The 20,858-nt window shown below is 41.5% G+C and overlaps 1 protein-coding gene across 1 annotated transcript in view; it reads right to left on the reverse strand.

The window, feature by feature from the left end:
* Positions 1-20,858, reverse strand: part of POLQ (DNA polymerase theta) — a 65,733-nt gene that overhangs the window by 11,057 nt on the left and 33,818 nt on the right. The window contains exons 17-27 of the mRNA XM_054388129.1: positions 15,913-18,951; positions 14,372-14,511; positions 13,556-13,752; positions 11,901-12,141; positions 10,584-10,777; positions 8,520-8,657; positions 6,946-7,120; positions 6,000-6,135; positions 2,243-2,361; positions 1,456-1,640; positions 992-1,103 (exon numbers count right to left, since the gene is read on the reverse strand). Coding sequence (XP_054244104.1) covers positions 992-1,103; positions 1,456-1,640; positions 2,243-2,361; positions 6,000-6,135; positions 6,946-7,120; positions 8,520-8,657; positions 10,584-10,777; positions 11,901-12,141; positions 13,556-13,752; positions 14,372-14,511; positions 15,913-18,951 — 4,676 coding nt within the window. The remainder of the gene's footprint in view (positions 1-991; positions 1,104-1,455; positions 1,641-2,242; positions 2,362-5,999; positions 6,136-6,945; positions 7,121-8,519; positions 8,658-10,583; positions 10,778-11,900; positions 12,142-13,555; positions 13,753-14,371; positions 14,512-15,912; positions 18,952-20,858) is intronic.

Genomic DNA, 20,858 nt, shown 5'->3' on the forward strand with positions numbered 1-20,858 from the left:
AGACATTGACAAGGTCCCCTCTCAGCCATCTCTTCTCCAGACTAAACAGCCCCAGGTCTCTCAGTCTTTCCCTGTAAGAGAGATGCTCCAGTGCCTTAATCATCCTCATAGCCTTCCATTGAAATCTTCCCAGTAGTTGCTCATCCTTCTTGAGCTGGGGAGCCCAGAACTGTACACAATATTCCAGATGTGGTCTAACTAGGGCTGAGTAGATGGGGAGGAGCTCATCAAGTATAGACTATCCAGAAATTACTGGAGACTAAATAGACTCCTAATAGGACAGCATTTCTCAGCATTTGTCTCCTAAGGAAACAGACCCTGAATCTTCAGAACATCATTTTCCAGCTCATTGCCAAGTTTTATGATTAGAGCTAGCTGTCTCTCATCCCATTTGCCCTCCATTTATTGTCTTATTGCAGCTTTACTCTTCCTACAGCTTTCCTAAAAATTAACATGCTGCTTAGCGATGCAACAATGTCCTTTTACAAAATTTTACAGAGTTGCTCTGAGCAGCTGGATAAAAATGTAAGGGTTATATGCAAAACAATCTAAAACTCAGTGGAAGACAAGAATAGAAGAGACAGATTGTTACATGTAAAGATTATAAGAAATGACGTCTAAAGGTGTACTGCATATCCTCTGAAGCTGTGTTTTAACAAGGAAAAGAGTGATTCTTATTCAGAAAGTTAAGAGCTTTAAAACTAATCCCCAGGTCTTATTAAATAATTTTTAAAAACAAGAAAATAATTATTCTAATAAACAAACAGGCAATGTCCTAAACATGAAGAAAAGGAGAGCAGAAAGTAAAACCTTACAGAGCATCACACTGCTGTGTTCATGCACTGGACTTTTTCAAAAGGAAAGGCTTTTTTCAAAACAAACAGTAGCAGCAGAAGGCTGAGACAATACTAGGATTTGAAAAGATGGGGAGAGAAGGGTTTAAAACAACCACCACCACCACCTCATAGCTCCCAAACAGCCATAGCCAAACCTGTGTATCTTGATTTGAAGGACTCAATGTAATTGGCAGCTTCACTTTCATCAATCCCCATCTGCTCGCCTAAAGATTTTGCTCCTATTCCATAGATGATTCCATAGCAAATCTGCCGGAACACAGCATGGAGAATCACAGTTGTATGGTGAGCCACGCAAAGAAAGCAGAGCCAAACCAAAACATGATTCACTGGAAGACAGGTATATGAGAAAAAGGGCAAGCATTCAAGAAGAGAGACTATCTCTGAGTCCAAGCCATTCCTGATGCTTTTATCCATCCTCAGCCCCCTGAAAACCAGACAGCTCGAGCTGGAACATATCAAGAGTGGGAGTACACAACATTACTGAACAACCACACCCAAATCCAAGCAAAAAAACATAACTCTTGTGACTCCCTGATGTTTAGAACACTGAACCTTCCAGCCCAGAAGACTGCTGCCAAATTTTTTTCCTAAAAATTACCTGCTTAGCTTGTTGTCTGGTCCTATCTCCAACAGCTTCAGGATCAATCATTTTCCATTCTGCTGCAATGCTCTTAAAGACATCAGTACCTCCTTTCAAGGCTTGAATGAGTCGACAGTCACAAGACAAGTGAGCAAGGATTCTCAGCTCAAGCTGAGAGTAATCAGCAGCCAAGATTAAGCCTCCTGGAATCAGGAAGTAAGCAGAAATCATTATTTCATAACGTTACTCTAACAACATCCCAACACTCCAGCAAGAAGGTCTGAAACTGTCCTGGCAGCTTCTGCTCTGAAAGTTTTCCAAAGCCATTTCTATCAGACAAATTTTGTTTCTCCAGTGTCTGCTTTCCACCTAGCCCCTTCATCTAGAATCCACCAAAACCACACTGCCAAGAACGTGTCCAGGTGTTTGTGCAAAAACCTAGCACCTGAAAGGAATGATCAGCAGAGATCAGACCAGCAGACTTGTACTGAGCCAGGGCAGGCAACATGAAAACTGACATTTGGATAGAAAGAACAGTAAGTAAGAGTGTGATATGTGTATTAAGAGATGCCTAAGCGACCTCTTTAAAAAACAGGCATTCTTAGACAGGAAATGAAGGTGTGAGCATTTGAATTATAGCATTTAAATACTCCCCCCAATTCAAACTCTCTCCAGTACAGTCTTGTGAATCATTTTGAAAGCATGATAACTACTGACATTCCCAGCTCTTCATTAGATTGAGGATTTTTTTTTTGTTATATTCTTATAGCTAGAATATAGCTACAGAGCAGGATCTGGGCATTACCTGGGAAGGGAACAAAAGCATGCCTCATGCTAACAGAAAAAGGTATTCCTCTTTCTTTGGATCTGTCTTCAGCCTGATCCTTTAGGCCATTAGGCAAAATACTGGAACGCTTTCTAAATCTGTGGAGACAAAGAATCACTGTTGTTCACCAATTTCTAAAACACTTAAAGGTGCATAATCACAGAATGCCAGGTTGGAAGGGATCCATCAGATCATCTAGTCCCACCTTTCTAGGTGATAGTGTAGTTTAAATGAGATGGTCCAGCAACCTGTCAAGCTGAGCCTTAAAGCTGGCCAATGTAGGGGAATCCACTACTTCTGTTGGAAGACTATTTCAATGTCTAACTGTCCTCATCATGAAAAATTTTCTTCTGGATTCCAATTAGAATCTCCTCAGGAGTAACTTGTACCTATTACCTTTTCCATGTGACTCTTTGTAAAAAGGGAGCCTCCCTCCTCTTACTAGCCACCCCTTACATACTGGTACATGGTAATAAGGTCTCTCCTAAGCCTTCTCTTCTCAAGGCTGAACAAACTCAGTTCTCTCAGCCTTTCCTCATATGGCAGGTCTTCCAGACCTCTGATCATTCTTGTGGCCCTTCTCTGAAGACATTCCAGCCTGTCCACGCCTTTTTTGTACAGTGAATCAGTGAAAAGAAGCTATGACAGTAGCCTCTATTCCACTATTTTGAACAATTCATACCTACATTTGACCATGGGGAAATCAGACACAGCTCTGCACCTGGGATTGGAATTTACTGACTCTAAACAGATTTAGGGATAAATCTTCCAAGTACATGCAGAATTCAGTCCAGAAATTGGATAAGTCCATTCCAAAACAGCGAGATGAAATGCCCCAGATCTGTGATGGGTGCATCCCAGAGAGATAGAAGAGGAGTCCCACAGGAATCCTAAAAGTTCAACACCCCACCTTGACTGTCAAGTCTTCCCTCAAACATCATTCTCACATGCATAATGCCTACACCTAGTAGAGACAGAAAAGATTTCCCCCACAACATCAGGCACAAGTGCATGCTGGCAAAAACACAAGTAAGCCTGTAAAAGCAGAGCAGAAGTTGCTGAAGACATGCTCGTAAAACACTCCACATTTCTCCCTTTCCTGCTTGATGAATTTGATCTCCTTCTACAACAAGTGAACTGATCACTGGATGAGGGAAAGGCTGTGAATGTTGTTTACCTGGACTTTGATAAGGCCTTTGACATTGTGTCCCCCATCCTCCTGGAGGAACTGACTGCGCATGGCATGGATGGGTGGATCCGGGTTGAGAACTGGCTGGATGACTGGGCCCTAGGAGTGGTGGTGAATGGAGTTAAATCCACTTGGTGGCTGGTCACAAGTGGCATTCTGTAGGGCTCTGTATTGGGGCCAAGCCTGTTTAATATCAGTGATCTGGATGAGGGAATTGAGTGCTCCCTCCTTAAGGCTGCAGATGACACTATATTGGGTGGGAGTATTGATCTGCTTAGGGTAAGAAGGCTCTGCAAAGGGATCTGGACAGGCTGGATTGATGGGCTGAGGTCAGTTGTATGAGGTTAAACAAGGCCAAGTGCCAGGTTTTGCACTTGGGTCACAACACCATGAACACTCCAGGCTTGGGAGAAGACTGGCTGGAAAGCCACCCAGCAGAAAAGGACCTGGGGTTACTTGTTGACAGCAGGCTGAACACGAGCCAGTGTGTATCAGCAGGACCAGGGAAGTGATTGTGCCCCTGTACTCAGCACTGGTAAGACCAGACCTTGAGTACTGGGCTCAGTTTTGGGGTCATCATTACAAGAGACTCTGAAGTGCTAGAGCAGGTCCAGAGAAGGGTAACAGTTTCATTCAGAGATTCATAAAATGGTTTGGGTTGGAAGATCACCTAGTGTGATGGTTTTAAGGCTATGCCTTTAATTTCTTTTCACAGAGTTCAAGCAAAAAAGTAAAAGGATGTAAATAAATCACAACTGGGTATATGAAAGCAAAAGAATGATTATTCTAAACACTTCCATTGGAAAGATAGAAATGTTTAAGATTCAATACTCAAAACAAAGTACAGGCAATCTGTTAGCCTGTCTGGTATTTCTCTGCTGGGCAGTCTGCATTTCTCTTCTGGCTTTGCTTTTGAAGATAACATACTGCCATACTGACCTTGAAAAGCTAAGTTCTAACAATCTCTCTTGTCTTTCTTCCTCCTGTCAGGGGGGTCTGGGGAAGGCAGGGGAGGGGGAAGCAGGGGGGCAGCTTTCCTGGCTTTGGCCAGGAGGGTTTTGTGCTGTTTCTGTTAATTGCACATATTTGTAAATACTGTATATTTGTACATTTGCTTCTGAACTCAGCTAGTCTGGTGGTGTTAATGTGGGAGGAGAATTTCAGCCCACCACACTACAACACCTAGTTCCAAAACCCCTGCCATGAGCAAGGACACCATCAACTAGATCAGATTGTTGAAGGTCTCATCCAGCCTGGCCTCGAACATCTCCAGGGAGGGGGCATCCACAACCTCCCTGGGCAACATATTCCAGAGTCTCACCACCATCATCATAAAGAATTTCTTTCTAATATCCAGTCTAAATCTACCCTCCTCAAAGCTTCAATCTATTCTCTCTTGTTCTGTCACAACAAGCTCTTGTAAGAAGTCCCTCCCCAGCTTTCTTGTAGGCCCCCTTCAGGTACTGGAAGGCCACTACAAGGTCTACCCAGAGCCTTCAGGGATTCAACCACTTCTCTGAGAAGACTATTTCAGTGTTTGAAAACCTCTTCAGTGAAGAAGTTTCTTCTAATATCCGACCTAAACTTCCCCTAGTGCAACTTCAGGCCATTTCCTCTCATCTTGTCAGTCGCAACTAGGAAGAAGACACCAACACCCACTTCACTTTGAGGTAGGTGCCCTCTTGCTTTGTTCAGGCAAGTTTGGAAAGTCTCCAGAGAAGGAGGTTCCACAACTTCTCTGGGCAGCCTGGTCCAGTGCTCCAGCACCCTAAAAGCAAAGAACTTCTTCCTAAAGTTCAAGTGTTTCTGCCCTTTGCCCCTTGTCCTATCATCATCCACCACTAAGAAGAGCCCAGTCCCATCCTCATCACCCATCTTCATCCACAGTGGCTGCTTAACTAAGGAATGCAGTCCCAAAAGCCAGCCTGAGCAGCACAGTTCTCTCAAAGTTCAGCAAGCACTCCATTCCTTTGATGGGCTGCTTCTCTACAGGAAACACTCTAACAACCCAGCCCACTCTTCAACCATCCTGAAAAGTCCTGTAAGTCTGAGCACTTTTTCTGTTACCTGGCAGTTTTTGCAGGATCATTATCAAAAATGAAATTATTAACAAAGTATATGTTCACTCATGTTCCCTTACACAGGGAGCTTCATGGCATAAACCAGATGAACTTTCTTCTGCTTCTTCCACAATATCGCATCCTCTTTCAAAGCAGCTCTCAGAAAGTCAAATCAGATCCTAACTTCAGTTTAGTTACTTTAGTTACTCAGGCTTTTCATCCAACCATTGGGAGCATAAATGCCAATCTCACTGTAGGGTTTCCTAAAGAGTTTCCAAAAGCAAACGTAGCCACATGCCGTAAGTACTATTAGGTCTTTCATTAGTCACCAATCTTTAGGTATTTATTTCCGTCAAACTGTAAAAGAAACACTGAATAACAACTCACACTGACAGCAGCCACAGGTGAAGTCAGAAAAGATAAATATGACAACTTGATCACATGAAGATCAGAAGCACAAGCAGCAGCTTTGCCAAGATTCTCCTACCTGCCTCCAGAAACAGCACGAGAATTAAGAATTCCATGGGCTTGGGAGGGTGGGCTTTCTTCAACCACAGTTGGCATTTCAATCTCAAAATCTCTTGGCACATTCTGAATATTTGGCTCTGTGAAGGCTATTCGACCTGAGAAGGATGACAAGGCAGAACTAAATCAAAGTCCAAAAGGAGTCTCTCCAGTTCAACACAACCAAACACGCATCTGCATCTCCAAAAGACAAAGGACAGAAGTGCAGGACAGGACACAATCACTGAGAAAATTGAAGACAAGGAAAAATAATTAGGGTTTAATGGTCTTCAGATGATTTCCCTGCAGCATTTCTGTATTACTGTCCTAGGTTTACATGGTCCCCTCTTACAAGCAAGCCCCCTCCCTGGCCATAGATCAGGAAGGAGAGCGTCCCTGGTTTCACAGTCTACTTTGCAAGGGAAGCCCCACACCACAGATGGGAGGGAAAGTAATAAAAAAAAACCTCTGGGTTGAGATAAGGAGTTTAATGAGATAATATGTTATGCAGTTACCTTAGTAAAAAGCAGAAGCAGCAGCAAAAGCCAGGGATAAAACAATTCCTTCCACCCAAGCATGCAGCAACCAGCACAGCAGAAAAGACCAACAGCCCCAAAACCCAGAAACAGCAACTGGAACAGGAAGCCTCTCATGTTACAATTTGAGCTTCAAGCCCCATGGTACTTCGCTCCTGTCAGCACTTCAATTTTGAAGCTAGCATGACAGCAGCATGGTATTGAATATCATCAGCAGACCCAACTCAGCCCATGACAATCACTAACAAGAAACTCCTAAATCCAGCCCTTGCTCCGGTGTCAGAAATCTACATGTCAATATGTGCAAGAAATTAATAATACTGCTTGATAAACACAGCATAGGCTTTACTGTAAGAAAAGTAAGTAGTGAGGATTTTGCACACGTTTCTTTACCTGTAGCTGTGTGAGTCTGTGATACTGGATATATCCTTTCCATTCCCAGTGCAGAATTCAATCGTTTTTCTCTCTGTAGTGGAAAGACTACTTTGGTAATGGCGTTGTTGATTCTCCTCCATTCCAGTATCAACCCTGGCAATGGGTGAAGTTTCTTTAATTTCTCCAAAATATCCTTGTGGGGAGAAAAGGTCACAACTATAATCAACAGCCTTTAAAGCTTTATAAATAAAATTTTTGCAGCTCTACAGGAAAAACTGACTCCTTTGCCCACAGTGAGCTTCCAGTGTCACTGCCTTTAAATAAAATGGATAACCCCTCCACTTATACCATCTCCACCTGGGCAGTCAGAGCATCATGAGACAGCTGCAATTGTTACCCACAAGAGGACAATCACTTCTCTTTGGATTTGTGCATCCTCATTACAGTTCTTAGTCTGTATCAACCAATATATCACCTGAAATGATCAAATGAAGCATCACTTGCCACACGTCCCCTACGTTGTCTCCTCCTGCCCAACGTTAATGCTCCTTCTCCATCTTCTTGCATATTTTTCTCCCTGCTCTCTCCTATCTGCACACTTGGAACACAAAATGAAACCCTTGACTGTGCTCCTTGAAAGGATTGCTCATCGCTGTATCAACCAAATGCTTTCAAGTTAAATCAGAAATATGAAGGCACTAATAAGAATTTCAAAAGACTGGCATGCAAACATTTCTCAAAACAACATACTGCTTTTGTATGCAGCAGGCAGCTGCAGCCTCATTCCTCCATATAACAAGAGGAAATCCTCACTTTGCTTCTTGCTCCCTGATCTGCCACCACTACCACGCTCACTCCTTCACTACCACTTGAGTTTCAGAAATCAATACCTGTCTGAGTAAATTGAACAAGGGAAAACCAAGAAAACAACACAGATTAACGAGTCCTGAAAGCAGGGAACATGTTAATATCACTTATCTGGCAAGAGCCACCATTAGCCTGAATCAGTTGGTATTAATGCAGCTCCACAATATTTTATCAACTGGCAAGCATGTCAGTAGCCTTCCCAGAAATACAAGCTTTTGATAAACCGAATTTGATAAGACATCAGAGCAGCCATTTGGAAGACAAATTCTCTGAAGGACAAAATACAGATATGGTACCACCAGGCAGGGGAAAATATAGTATTTAATCACTCTGGTATTTAAGTACCTCTCAAGCTGACATTGAAAAATTCTTCAACTATCTGCTTTACAAAATTATTGTGCTATTTTGGTCTTAAACATGGTTTGGGAAATCAAATTCTGCCTGATATATTCTTATTGAAGCCTGCTGTTTGTAGTCCTGCTATAGCCTGCTATTAATGTCCTCACTATACCCAGACTTTAGGAGAACAGAATGAGTTAACTCTGCCAACAGAGAAGGCAGAATGTAGTTTGAATTTCCACTGGTAACTGGAGGAGCAAATGGCAGTTAAAATGTACTTTCATTTAAGTCAGTGTACCTGAGTCCGATGTATCCAAGCAGCAGATGGATGAAATAAGGAGTTATTTTTAATGTCACTTTCAGATGAGAACCAGAATTTACTGTACCTTGGTTGTACTGAACTGCTTGCTCAACCTAACCCTGCTTCCTTTAGCAGTTGCTCTTCTGGTGTAACCCAGAGTTTTCTTGCTCCCTTGAACTTTTACATCTCCATTTTGTGGCAACTTCAGCTCCAGGAACAAAACCTGGAAAAGGCCATCATTTCAAATCAGTTTCTACACACTGCTCCCAGAAGAAAACAAAAAGTAAGTGAGCACTTAAACAGCTTGTTCCAACCAAAGGATAGTACAAATGCTTCAGGTAATTAAAAAGCTGATTAAAGATCTCTGCTATCAAAGTCGTTCCTCCTCATTTTAATTAACTACAAAATGCAATCTAAAATCTCATTTTCTAAACACTGTAAGTTAGAGTTCAGAGGTATGTTTTCAGAAAAGGTAATTAACTCCATCCAGTAAGTCAGGTTACTGCTGACAGGCAACTGTAATAAAATGTGATGTTAAGAGGTCTAAAAGTGGGAAGAACATTGGTGAAAAAAGGGAGTGTTAGCAGAGAGCAGGATTCAGAGCGAAACAAAGGAGTGAAAAGGTGGTGGTCACAAATACCTTTTATAGAACAGCCTGAATATTAGCTTGTCTAAAAAATTGCCAAGAACTGGAAAATTAAATATATGCTCATTTGTTGACAGACAGAACACAGTTCTTCATTTTTCATTCCATGTTTCTATGTACTATTATACACTATTTAGCAGCTATTGTCTTTCACTTCACAGCTGGCAGAAGGGAACAGAAGCTTTTTCTCTCTCGCATTTTTATAGCACAGTTTTTGTGACACAAAATTAGAAGGGTAAAGCTCTACTAACCCATACAAGAAACTTCACATGATTCCTAACAAAATTTCCACATGAGAAACAAGCTTAACTAGTTCAGAGAACAGTATTTCAGACTAAAGTTTCCCCTTCTCTTTCATGAAGCAGAATGAAATTGGAGACAAGCATTATTTGAGGAGTTCTAACTCAGGCTACTGTTACTGAGCAAAACTTCTGCATTTGCAACAAAGGAGGACTATTTCTGTGAGACTTTTTTTAGTGATGGTTGCTCACAGAGTTTGACTATTTCCATATAAAGTAGAGCTCCTCAGCAAGAAATTAATATATGTAAAAGAAATAAGGGGGGGGGGGTGGGAAGAAAGGCATGCACAGCAATTATAATCCATTCTTATGATGCCATGTAAAGTACATTAAATATAAACCAAAGTTCTTGAGGAATAAAAGTATTGCTAACTTACACAGAAATTTGTTTCTTGGGCTGTAAAAAAAAAAAAAAAAAAAAAAATCTATGCAGGGTCTCAAAACCAGATAGCAGTTCCAAATATTTTAAAGCAGTCTTTCCTCCTCTTTCATGTCTGCATAGGGTCAAGAGTAACAACGCAATTTATTTAGTGCAACTGTTCTTAGATGACATGAAAGCACATCACATCTAAGCTGGAAGTGGGTAGATTTAGACTGGATATTAGGAAGAAATTCTTTACAGTGAGGGTGGTGAGACACTGGAACAAGTTGCCCAGGAAGTTGCGGATGACCCCTCCCTGGAAGTGTTCAAGGCCAGGTTGGACAGAGCCTTGAGCAACTTGATCTAGTAGGTGGTGTCCCTGCCCATGGCAGGGGAGTTGGAACTAGATGACGTTAAAGTCCCTTCCAACCCAGACCGTTCTATAATTCTACAATCTCATGTGCAGGATACTGGTATGGCAAAAAAAGCATCTCTTACCCAAAATATTGCCAAAGCCATTTAATTGACAGACCACCTCATGTACCATGAGAAGCCACTTGTTTTTCATTTCCAACGTGCTTATTTTACTTCTACCTATCTTATTTTTGCTGAAGTCAGAAGACATCAGAATGATTAGTAACAAGCAGGAAATACGCAGCACCTTGCAGGCAGCAACCTCAAAATAAGCATAAAGACAAATCAACCTTGAGCAGAGCTCGATTTTCATTTTGTCTTTCTTCATACACAGTCTGCTCAAGAAAGTTTTTCCTTAAGTCTAAGAAAAAGCTTGTTGAGGGCAACTTCTAAGAAAGTTCTCTCCCTCCCACCCTAACCCCCACAAACCTCTGCAATGTCATCAGGGCTGGTCAAGGAGAAGCTGTGGCCTGCCAGTTGATACGCCTTGGTCTCAATCTCACTCAGTTTAGCTTGCATAACCTGTTTTTGGGTTTCATATGCTGTAGTGCTAAAACCAACACCATTCAGCTCCAGCAGAGCCAAGCAATAATGGGTGGGCATCTCGACGTTAGAAAATATGGCTGAAGTAAGAAGAAACCCCAATTAAAGTTATTTAACAGTGAAAACAGATCAATTGCACATCAACGGATTCATAAAAAACCCAAACATGGAATCCTCAGTTTTTAAAATCCTCAGTGTCCTGATGTATTGAATTCTTTTAATATTAATCAAATTTAAATACTTTTGTTTACAGAATATTTCATAGTAAGAAGTAGTTCAGAACAATAAGTATTCCAGAGCTTTTAATCACAAAAGTATTTAGGACAACTTCTATCATTTTTTTTCTCTAGGAAGCACACATCTCTCTATGTATCAGCATTTTATAAACTGCAAACATGCTTAATGTCAGCTTTCTAACATGACAATACTTTATTCCACCATCCACATCTTTTAAAAAATTTTCTAAAGTTTAGCTGTCATGATCATAAATGATGTGGTAAACTTGCAGTAAAAGACTTCAGTGACACTGGATATAGTCTTAGACTTTGTGTACAATTGAAGTGAAACAGTAATAAACCCTATCAATAGGTATGTGCTTTTGGGGGCTTTATTGTTGGCTAGTTTTTAAATAGAGACAAATTCAGCAAATATTAGTGCAGAGATACCGAATCACTCACTATGGCATCAAAAAAGTTTCACAGATAAAACTCATACATAGCAATCAATGCTATATGGCTAGGCCAAAGGGCAAGAAATCTCCTTCAGAAGACATTTGAGGACTTTAGGAATTGCTTCTGACAAGGAAATCCAAAAGCTTTTGATAATGTTCATGAGAAACCACACAGACCTACAAGTCCCCTCCAAATGCCCAGGGTACTCACCTGAGAAGTAGAGATCTGTTTGATTCAGAAACTTAAGAGAGATTCTGCTATTGCCTTAATCAATGGAACAGGTGGATATTTGGGCTATACAAATTGTATTTAAATTATAAATTTAATAAAAAATTGAAAATTACTTTTTACAAAACAAATGTACTTCCACGAGAAGCTCTGTCTTTTCTTTTAACAAATGAACATGTTGCCACAGAATATACTTAGATAAGAACTTCTAAATTTCCTCTCTTCTCCACTGATCCTTCAGCCTGTGGTAACCCAGCTACCCTTACCTTTCATCTTTGCCCTCAAGCAGAGGAGCCCTCTTTACCTGTCAGATTTTCTTTCTGTAACTCAGAATGGAGTTGGTTCATGACATTGAAGACAAGCACAGACTCTACCGCTGCTCTGTAACGCCCAGTATGATCTTCACTGGCACTGAGCCCCAAGCTCTGCACACCTTGGCCAGTGCCTACCCCTTCCAGCAGAGGTAGCTCACTGGGGAGAAAGTTAGTCACCATGTTGTGAAGTGTACGTTCCTTAGAGCCGGAATCAAGCAGCCAACATGCCACCTGGAAACAGGAAGCCTTCAATGAGACCTTTCTTCCACATCAGTCATAATACAGTGTAAATATTTAATTGAGGGTTAAATGCGCAGATTGTTTTATTTGATTTAGCAGGCAGACTGGAATAATTTATGGGAAAGTTACATGATTTCAGATAGAACCTACAAGAAAGCCTAAGTCACTGAAAAGCTTAATTCTCACACAAAGTTAATTCTGTATATTTGAAAACCTTACCCTTTCTCAAATAAACACATCTCAAAGTTTTGTCCTAAGGTTTTTTTATTTATTGAAACCTAACACCAAGAGGATTAAATGTGAAAATCAGGATCAAAATATCTTTAATCTGAAAATTCACTTTGTAAGAATCAAAACTTGCTATTGATCTATAATACCGGTCAAGCTGAGCTCTCCTGTTTTTTGCACATGAGCACTAGCACCAAGAATTCTGCAAGGCAAATTTTATTCTCTGTAAGCCTCATACCTCCAACTGTCTTCAAAGTGATTTCGCTTATAGTTGTATTTCAGTTTCTTGTGTCAAAATTGGATAAAACGCAGGTTTCTACATTGTCTCTGCCATACAAGCAGAAGATAAAAACCACAAGTAGACTGTGTATATACTCACTGCATCACTGAAATAAATATGAATATGGCTCCATTTAATACAGGGAACAGTCCATGGTAGAGTGCCACTTTTACTGCTCTTTAATTTTCTCTGAAACTATGAAAACCTAAATTTATCCCTGTGTTGAATACCTTGACTACCCGACCGGCAGACTCAAATACTGCCATGAATGATGTTCAGCCCATGTGTGATGCAAGCTTTAAAAGTCAACACCAAAAATTTCTATGCACCTACAGCTTTCCCTAACAAGAAAGGGCTTTTACCTCTTTCTAGTGTTTCATCTGAGTTACAAATGCTACCCTGAGCCTGTTGAAATTATATGTAGACTTTGTTTTGTTTTAAGAAAATAACTGGAAGCAAGGTGGTCTACATACAGCAGGTAAATCGTTTGCTTACAAAGTTTTCTTCTCTCAGAATCAACCATCTGACCACAAAAGCACTTCTGTCATTTTAGTCCCAAGCTTCTTACAGCAACAAAATAAAGAGTTCAGCACTGTCCACTTGGGCAGGGGAGAGATTCAACCTCATTCTTCCCACCCAAGCAATCAGGCATAAAAGATTAATGTGTTAACCTACAACTGAACCTGCTCTGTTTTTCTGGTGGGCACTACGAACACACATAGCAAAAGCATTCTCCTCTAAATACTTTGCCACTGGAAGAAAATTTCACTAAACCCCCTGACAGCAGTGCACATTCAAATCCAAGTACCAGAAGGAAAGTACCAAATACTCCTGTCTTCCCATTGGTGTGTTTAAACTAGAAGTTTTACCCAAGCTAAATGTATTAAGCCTGTAAACCTTTGGGTCCTCAAAACTTCCTTCCAAAGAGATGCCACAAGCCATCACCAGAGTCTTGTAGTGCTGAATGAAGTTATACATGACAAGAGAGCGCTCCTGCTTGGGCTTCTTCTGAAGGTACAGCTGCAGGTGATACAGTCTCTCTGTTACAGATAGGTTCTTGTCCAAAGGTGGTGGTGCCAAACTCATACTGATTTCTAAGACAGGAAATAGAAGCAAAAAAATCCTCTTTTTACCCGCTGTGTGGTAAGAATGGCAAAAGTCTTGAACACAGTCACCTAAAGCATAAACACCTGCAGTTGGAGTCTAAACAAACAACAACTAATCCATACAGATACTACGTATTTTATCAAACCAGCCATGATGCCCCAAAGGAACATGCTATGCCTGTACTACTATACAAAGGAGAGCCAGGAATCAAACCCTAGCCATGAGCGCACATACGGGGTTATGCTCAGCACATAACCCCATTGGTCACATTTGTTCTAGAAAGCAAAAACTGGAAAAGGTGGAAAGAGAAAAGCAAGTATGCAAAAGATAGCATGGCACCCATAACATTTTAGCCATAAGCATGCCCAGCAGTCCAGCACTTGAGTGAATTACCTGGTCTTATTGTATAGTAGCATAGAAGTAGCCACAGCAATATATCCAAAGGTCTTCAGCACTTAAGACTGCTGAATAAAAGGGTTAAGTCACTCAATAACCAAGATGAGCAGGGTTTAAGACACTCAAAACTCTTCAGAAAAACCCATATGCTGCAGATAGTTTCCTGAAATGCAGCGTCATTAACACAGCAGAGCCTGTATGCTCACTTACCAGTCTGGTCTTGTCTCTGCTGCAAAGAGATGTAGTAGGCATCTTTTCCACCCCAGCATACTGCTAGTCCAACTACTAAGATGTCTTCACAGCCTTGGACACGAAATCCATCGTCTTTATCTTGCATCCACTGAGGAGAACTTACTAAAGGAATAATTTTTTAGTTACAGTTATGAAATGGCATTCATAAATACAGAATAGCTTGGATATTGGAAAAATACATACATCTGAGCCTGATTTTCTTACAAGTTAACATACACCGTGATTTTTATCTTTAGGGAGAAAAATATGTGTATCTTTTGAGAAAACAAACAAACAAAACAGCATAACCCAAAAAAAAAAAAATCCATGTTTGGAATAGCAAAACTTTCTCTTAACAGCAAGAACCTTATGAAAGGCAGCTGAGGGAAATGGGGTTGTTTAGTCTGGTGAAAATGAGGCTGGGGATGAGACCTTCTCACTCTCTACAACTACTACAACCATCACCTGGTGGTGGGTGTTGTTCTCTTCTCCCTGTAAAAAGTGATAGGATGAGAGGAAACAGCCTCAAGTCGCAGCAGGGGAGGTTTAGAATGGATGTTAGGAAAAAATTCTTTACTGAAAGGGCAGGCAAGCATTGGAAGAGGCTGCCCAGGGAAGTGGTGAAGTCATCATCCCTGGAGATGTTAAAAAATGTATAGACATGTCACTTTGGGACATAGTTTATTGGCCATGGTGGTGTTAACAGTTGCCCTTGATGATCACAAAGGTCTTTTCCAACCTTAATTATTCTATAATTCTATGAGCCACAAAATCTACAAAACTGTAGAGATACTTAGGAATCTCTTCAAGAACTGAGACAGAAATGTATTCCCTTCTTCCACTCTGAAAAATATTTCACATTTGTCAGTAAAAAAATATATGTTGAAACTGACAGTAGATAGTAAAGAATCTAACTCTGCTTAACCTCATTTTAACAGAAGAGTATACAGCTGCAGTAGCAAACTACAGCATCTGAATAATTCTGTGGAAAACATTGAAGTAACATTTGAACAAATTGGAGACTGAGCTGAATTTCACACAGGCGTATATTGAACCAAGTTTACTTCTTGCAGACTCAAAAACATTTAACCTTGGTTCAGAGACAGTCCTGCAACTAACACTGCTCAGCTGAGACATGGAACGATCTGTACAGTTTATTTTTAAATGTATTATTGATTTTAAATTATACTAAAACTTGTGTCTGACATGGAAAGATACACATGATAATGACATTGCACAAGGATCCATTTCAAATGAGATACACAACAAAGTTTTAAGAATATTTAGCTACCCTCACATAAATTGAAGCTCTTAACACTAAAGACCTAGCAGTGAAATGGTTGACACCAATCCTCTATCCTCTACTAGCACTCAGCTCCTTTGCTTTATTGAGACTGACAATACTCAGTTAATATCAGTCATTTTCCTTGTTTTTTGCAAACCCTTTCCTTCCCTACTTCTACTTTAAGCTAAAGATGTCACCCTGCTGCTCACAAAACCAACGTGCTGGAACACAGAACTGACCTTTTTTGAATTTGCCACCAATTGTTGATTTGGGAGACAAAAGGCATTTTGTTCTTTCACATGCCACCGAGATGGAGAATCTGGTTTTCTCCTTCCATTCAGCAATGAAAGTCTGGAACAGTGATTTGTCGCTGGCTACATCAATAATAGTGAAACTTTCGGCACTTAAGGGAACGAGTGGAAACACGTCTTGAGACAGCTGCAGTGAAAAGCCTTGGTCTATAGTGGAATCATCTTTTATCTCATCAGTCTCAATTGGGTTTACACTACCAAGATTGAGCTGGAGTGTTTTTACAGGCTGCTCTGCATTGCCCCCTCTCCTCTGCTGTGGCTGAATCAGCTGCCCTTTGCTCATGCAGGCAACTTGTCTCTTCCTTGAAGGTTTCACAGACAGAGAAACAGAACTCTTTAGAAAAAGCTCTTCAGGTGGTGTTGGAGGAATAAGCCCATTAGGCTCTGGCTGACAATGGTCAGATTCAAAAACTAGATCTGGCTCTTGATTAGCAATAGGAGCAACTAACTGTCCTTTCAAACAGCAGCTTGCTGAAACTGCTTCAATGCCTGAGGGACTAGGCCACTTGTCTAACACATCTTGCAACGCTGGGCTCAGTTCAAAAGAGTGGTCAGTCCACACCACTGGATTGGTTTTCTTGTTTAAAGCTTGCTGGCTTCTCTGGAGCCTCTCACCTTGATCTCCTAATAAATCCTTTGATCTGGAGTCATTGTTACAAATCACTGGGGGCTTTCTTAATCCTGACTGACCACAACATGTAGAAGAAAGGTGTTCCAAAAAAGACGGAGAGTTTGCATGATCTAAAACTTCAGCTATTAGATCAGAAAATGCTAGAGACACATTATTACACTGAGCAGGATCCTCATGCTCTTTCTGATTGCCATGGAAGTCAATTTCATTCTGAACAGACCTTAGGCTCTGCAAAAGACCATCTGGAGGAAGAAAACCTTCTTGCTTCTCCACAGGGTCCTTTCTGTCAGCTTCCATGATGTGAACAGCTGAAAGGTCACTGACATTACTGAAGCTATCATCAAACAGCAAGCTATCACTCATATTCAGGCTTGTTTCAGGTACAGGGTGGCATTCTACTTGTACAGTATGTTCCCTACCAGAAAGTGGGGTTGCTTTTTTAAAGTCTTTAGACACACTCTCTCCTTTCATTGAATTTTGGGTCTGGTAATCTTGTAGAAAACTGTGTAGCTGGGAGTCAGTCACTGAGAAGTCGCTTTCTTTAAGGCAAAGTGCAGATTCTATTTCATTTGCTACAGGCTGTAAATTAAGGCCTCCAGAATCCAAAACTTTATTACTGTAGTGCTGAGCTGTGTCTTTTGTAACATTATTTGTTGTGACAGGACTGGATAAGCCCAGTTTCCTAACTGTTGGAGCCAGTCCTTCAGCAACAGCATTGTCAGTTCGCAAAGTGCTTAGTTTCTCAGAGACTGCCTGCAGTGGTATTGCTGCCAGTTCTGAACCTTGTTTTCCCTGCTGTCCTGTGATTCCAGCTGCTCCCTCCTGTTTTATTATCATCTCAGTTTGAGTATCCAACTGGAAGCTGTCTTCAAAGTCTCTAGAGTCAGAAAACAGAGCAGAGGATGGACCATTCTGAACACCATCTGCATAACAAACACCTCTGGATTTTATTAGAGAGTCTTTCACAAAATCCTTAGGATGACTGTTGACTTTCTGCAGCACTCCAGCTTGTAACAATATTCCACTAGGCTTTTCACTACCATTTTTGTAACTATTCTGAATCTGAACAGAGCAGGATTTATCTTCCCCAGGACAAAAACATACAGGCTTCTGTATCCTGCTGCCATGATGGACACATCTACTTCCAGAGCAACTAGAAACTACATTACAATGATCTGTGCCCAAAGCCATCTGCTGCTTACCAACCATCACCTCAGCACAGCTCACATCTGCTTGAATTTTATTAATTTTATTCTGCTTATCATCAGTATATTCATTTCTCTGTGTCCCAGCACTACTAGGTGTTACTAGACTTCCTACAATACTATGTGTTTCCACATTGAGGTGTGGAGTATTCGGTCTTCTAACAGGTGCCTGAAAACATACTCTCCCCTTAGGCATACCTTCATCACAACTGGTGGTAGGCTCTGTACAAAACCCTTCCATTTTATCTTTCCTCCCAGGATTGATTTCCCTCATCGGTACAGAATTTGAGACTTCATGAGTTACAGATCTTGTGTCCATAAATTCCTTATTATTTTGGTCTGGAAAAAAATTGTCAGTGGGGTTGGTGGGGTGGAAACCAGGCAGCTTTCGTATGTCTATGCCAAGCATATTTGAGTCTTCAAGAAGTGATTTCTGTAGTTTCAAAGCAGTATTTTTGTTCCTTGTCCGTTTTAAATGCATGCCCGTACTTTTTACCAATCTAGAAGCTGGAGACTTTGATCTCAGTGTCGGTGTTTTAACTTGTTCAGCAGGGAGCGATGGAACTGATCTTGTGGAATCTGTCTTGGTTTTGCCCAGAGAAATTCCTTCTGCATTTTCATTATCTTTGCACATGTTTGGCCGCTTCCTAGCGGTATACACAATATCATCATTGCCGCCTTCTGCTTCAATCTGTCTTCTGCCTAGGACTTCACTCTCAAGTCTGGAGTTTTCTGTACTACTGCTTAGTCTCCTTTTATATCCCTTTTTAATATTCAATAAGTTTCCAGTCTGAAAACCAAGGCCATTATGATATTGCACTCTACACCATTTTCTACTGAACACCCTTGAAGACTCAGAAGACAGCTCTCCACTTGATCTATGTAGTCTCTCCTCAAGTTCTGACTCACTGCTGATCATAGAGGATGTATCAGTCTCAAGAAAAGACTCTGGGTTCCATTGCACTCCCATCAGTGCCAAATCCTCCTGGAGAAGTCCCCTGGCTTCCTCCACAATGAGGGAAGCTGCTTCTCTTTCAGTTAAGCCTTTCATTCCAGCCATCCAGATGCTGCGCACAGTCCGACGCTCTTCTACTGATTCTTCATCTTCATCCACAGCTCTCCGAGCACTATTGGAAAGTTAACAGACAGATGTAAACACTCCTGCAGAAAATAACAAACACCACAAGAAGCTGCCACTATTCTGCTCTGGTTCTATTTCACTTAGCTTCACAGGTTCCTAGCTTCACAGAAGCACTATATCCAAATTATAACACATTTAATAGGAATTAATTATTTCAGTTTTCTATATGTGAATTGATGCAAGCAGGACTAGGGAGACAATTGTTCCCCTACGCTCAGCACTGATGAGGCCACACCTTCAGTACTGGATTCAGTTTGGGGCACTGCAATATAATAGAGACACTGAGGTGCTGAGGCAGGTCCAGAAAAGGGCAACGAAGCCAATGAAGCATCTGGAGAATAAGTCTTATGGGGAGCAGCTGAGGGAGCTGGGGTAGTTTAGTCTGGATAAATAGAAGCTATGGGGAGACCTTCTTACTCTCTACAACTACCTGAAAGGAGGCTGTAGACAGGTGGGTACTGGTCTCTTCTCACAACTGATAGGACAAAAGGAAATGACATCAAGTTACACCAGGGAAGGTTTAGGTTGGACATTAGGAAAAAATTCTATACCAAAATGGCTATCAAACCCTGGAACAGGCTGCCCAGGAAGTGGTTGAATCCCCATCCCTAGATGTATATAAAAGCCATCTAGATATGGTGCTCAAAGATATGGTGTAGTATTGGCCCTGCTAGATTTAAATAATGGTTGGACTTGATCATCTTAGAGGTCTTTTCCAACCATAGTCATTCTATGAAAGATATTACTGGCTGCATACCCAAGAAGCATTCCCAGATTTCTGTGTTCAAACATGAAGAATCATAAAAGAGGTTGGGTTAAAATGAACCTCCAAAGGTCATCTAGTCCAACCCCACTGCAGTAAGCAGAGACGTTCTCCACTAGATCAGGTTGCTCAGAGCCTTGTCAAGCCTGACCTTGAACAGATCCAGGGATGGGGCCTCAACTATAAGGTCTCCGTGAAGCCTTCTTTTCTTCAGGCTGAACAACCTTAGGTCCCTCAGCCTGTCCTCACAGGAGAGGTGTTCCAGCCCCCGATCATCTTTGTGGCCCTCCTCTGGGCCCGCTCCATCAGGTCCATGTACTTCCTGCATTGAGGGCTCCAGGACTGGATGCAGTACTCCAGATGAGGTCTTACCAGAGCAAAGTGGGGGAATCACCTCTCTTAATCTGCTGGCCATGCTTCTTTTGGTGTAGCCCATGATATGATTTGCCTTCTGGGCTGCAAGAGCATATTGTTGACTCATGTCCAGCTTCTCATTCACTAGAAGTCCCAAGTCCTTTTCTGCAGGGCTGCTTTCTATCACTTCATCCCCCAGCCTGTATTGATAATGAAGATTGTTCCAACCCAGCTGCAGAACCCTGCACTCGGTCTTGCTGTACCTTATGAGGTTCACCTGGGCAAATTTGTCCAGCTTGTCCAGGTCCTTCTGGATGACATCCCATCCTTCCAGCAAAATGACAGCACCATTCAGCTTGATGTCATCTGCAAACTTGCTGAGGGTGCACTCAATCCCACTGTCTATATTACTGACAAAAACATTAAACAGCACTGGTCCCAGTACAGACCCCTGAAGAACACCACTTTTCACCAATCTCCATCTGGACTTGACACATTGACCCTCTGGATGCAATCATCCAGCCAACTCCTTATCCACTGAACTGTCCACCCATCAAATCCATATCTCTTCAATTTGGCAAGTAGTATGTTGTGAAGGACCATGTCAAAGGCCTTACAAAAATGCAGATAGATGACATACACAGGTTGCCCCTTGTCCACTGACATAGCCACTCAATCATAGAAGGCCACTAGGTTGGTCAAGCAGGATTTGCCCTCAGTGAAGCCATGTTGGCTGTCTTTGATCACTTCCCTGGCCTCTGTGTTCCTTTTCAGAG

Source organism: Indicator indicator, chromosome 1, assembly GCF_027791375.1.
Source record: "Indicator indicator isolate 239-I01 chromosome 1, UM_Iind_1.1, whole genome shotgun sequence".
Lineage (NCBI taxonomy): Eukaryota > Metazoa > Chordata > Aves > Piciformes > Indicatoridae > Indicator > Indicator indicator.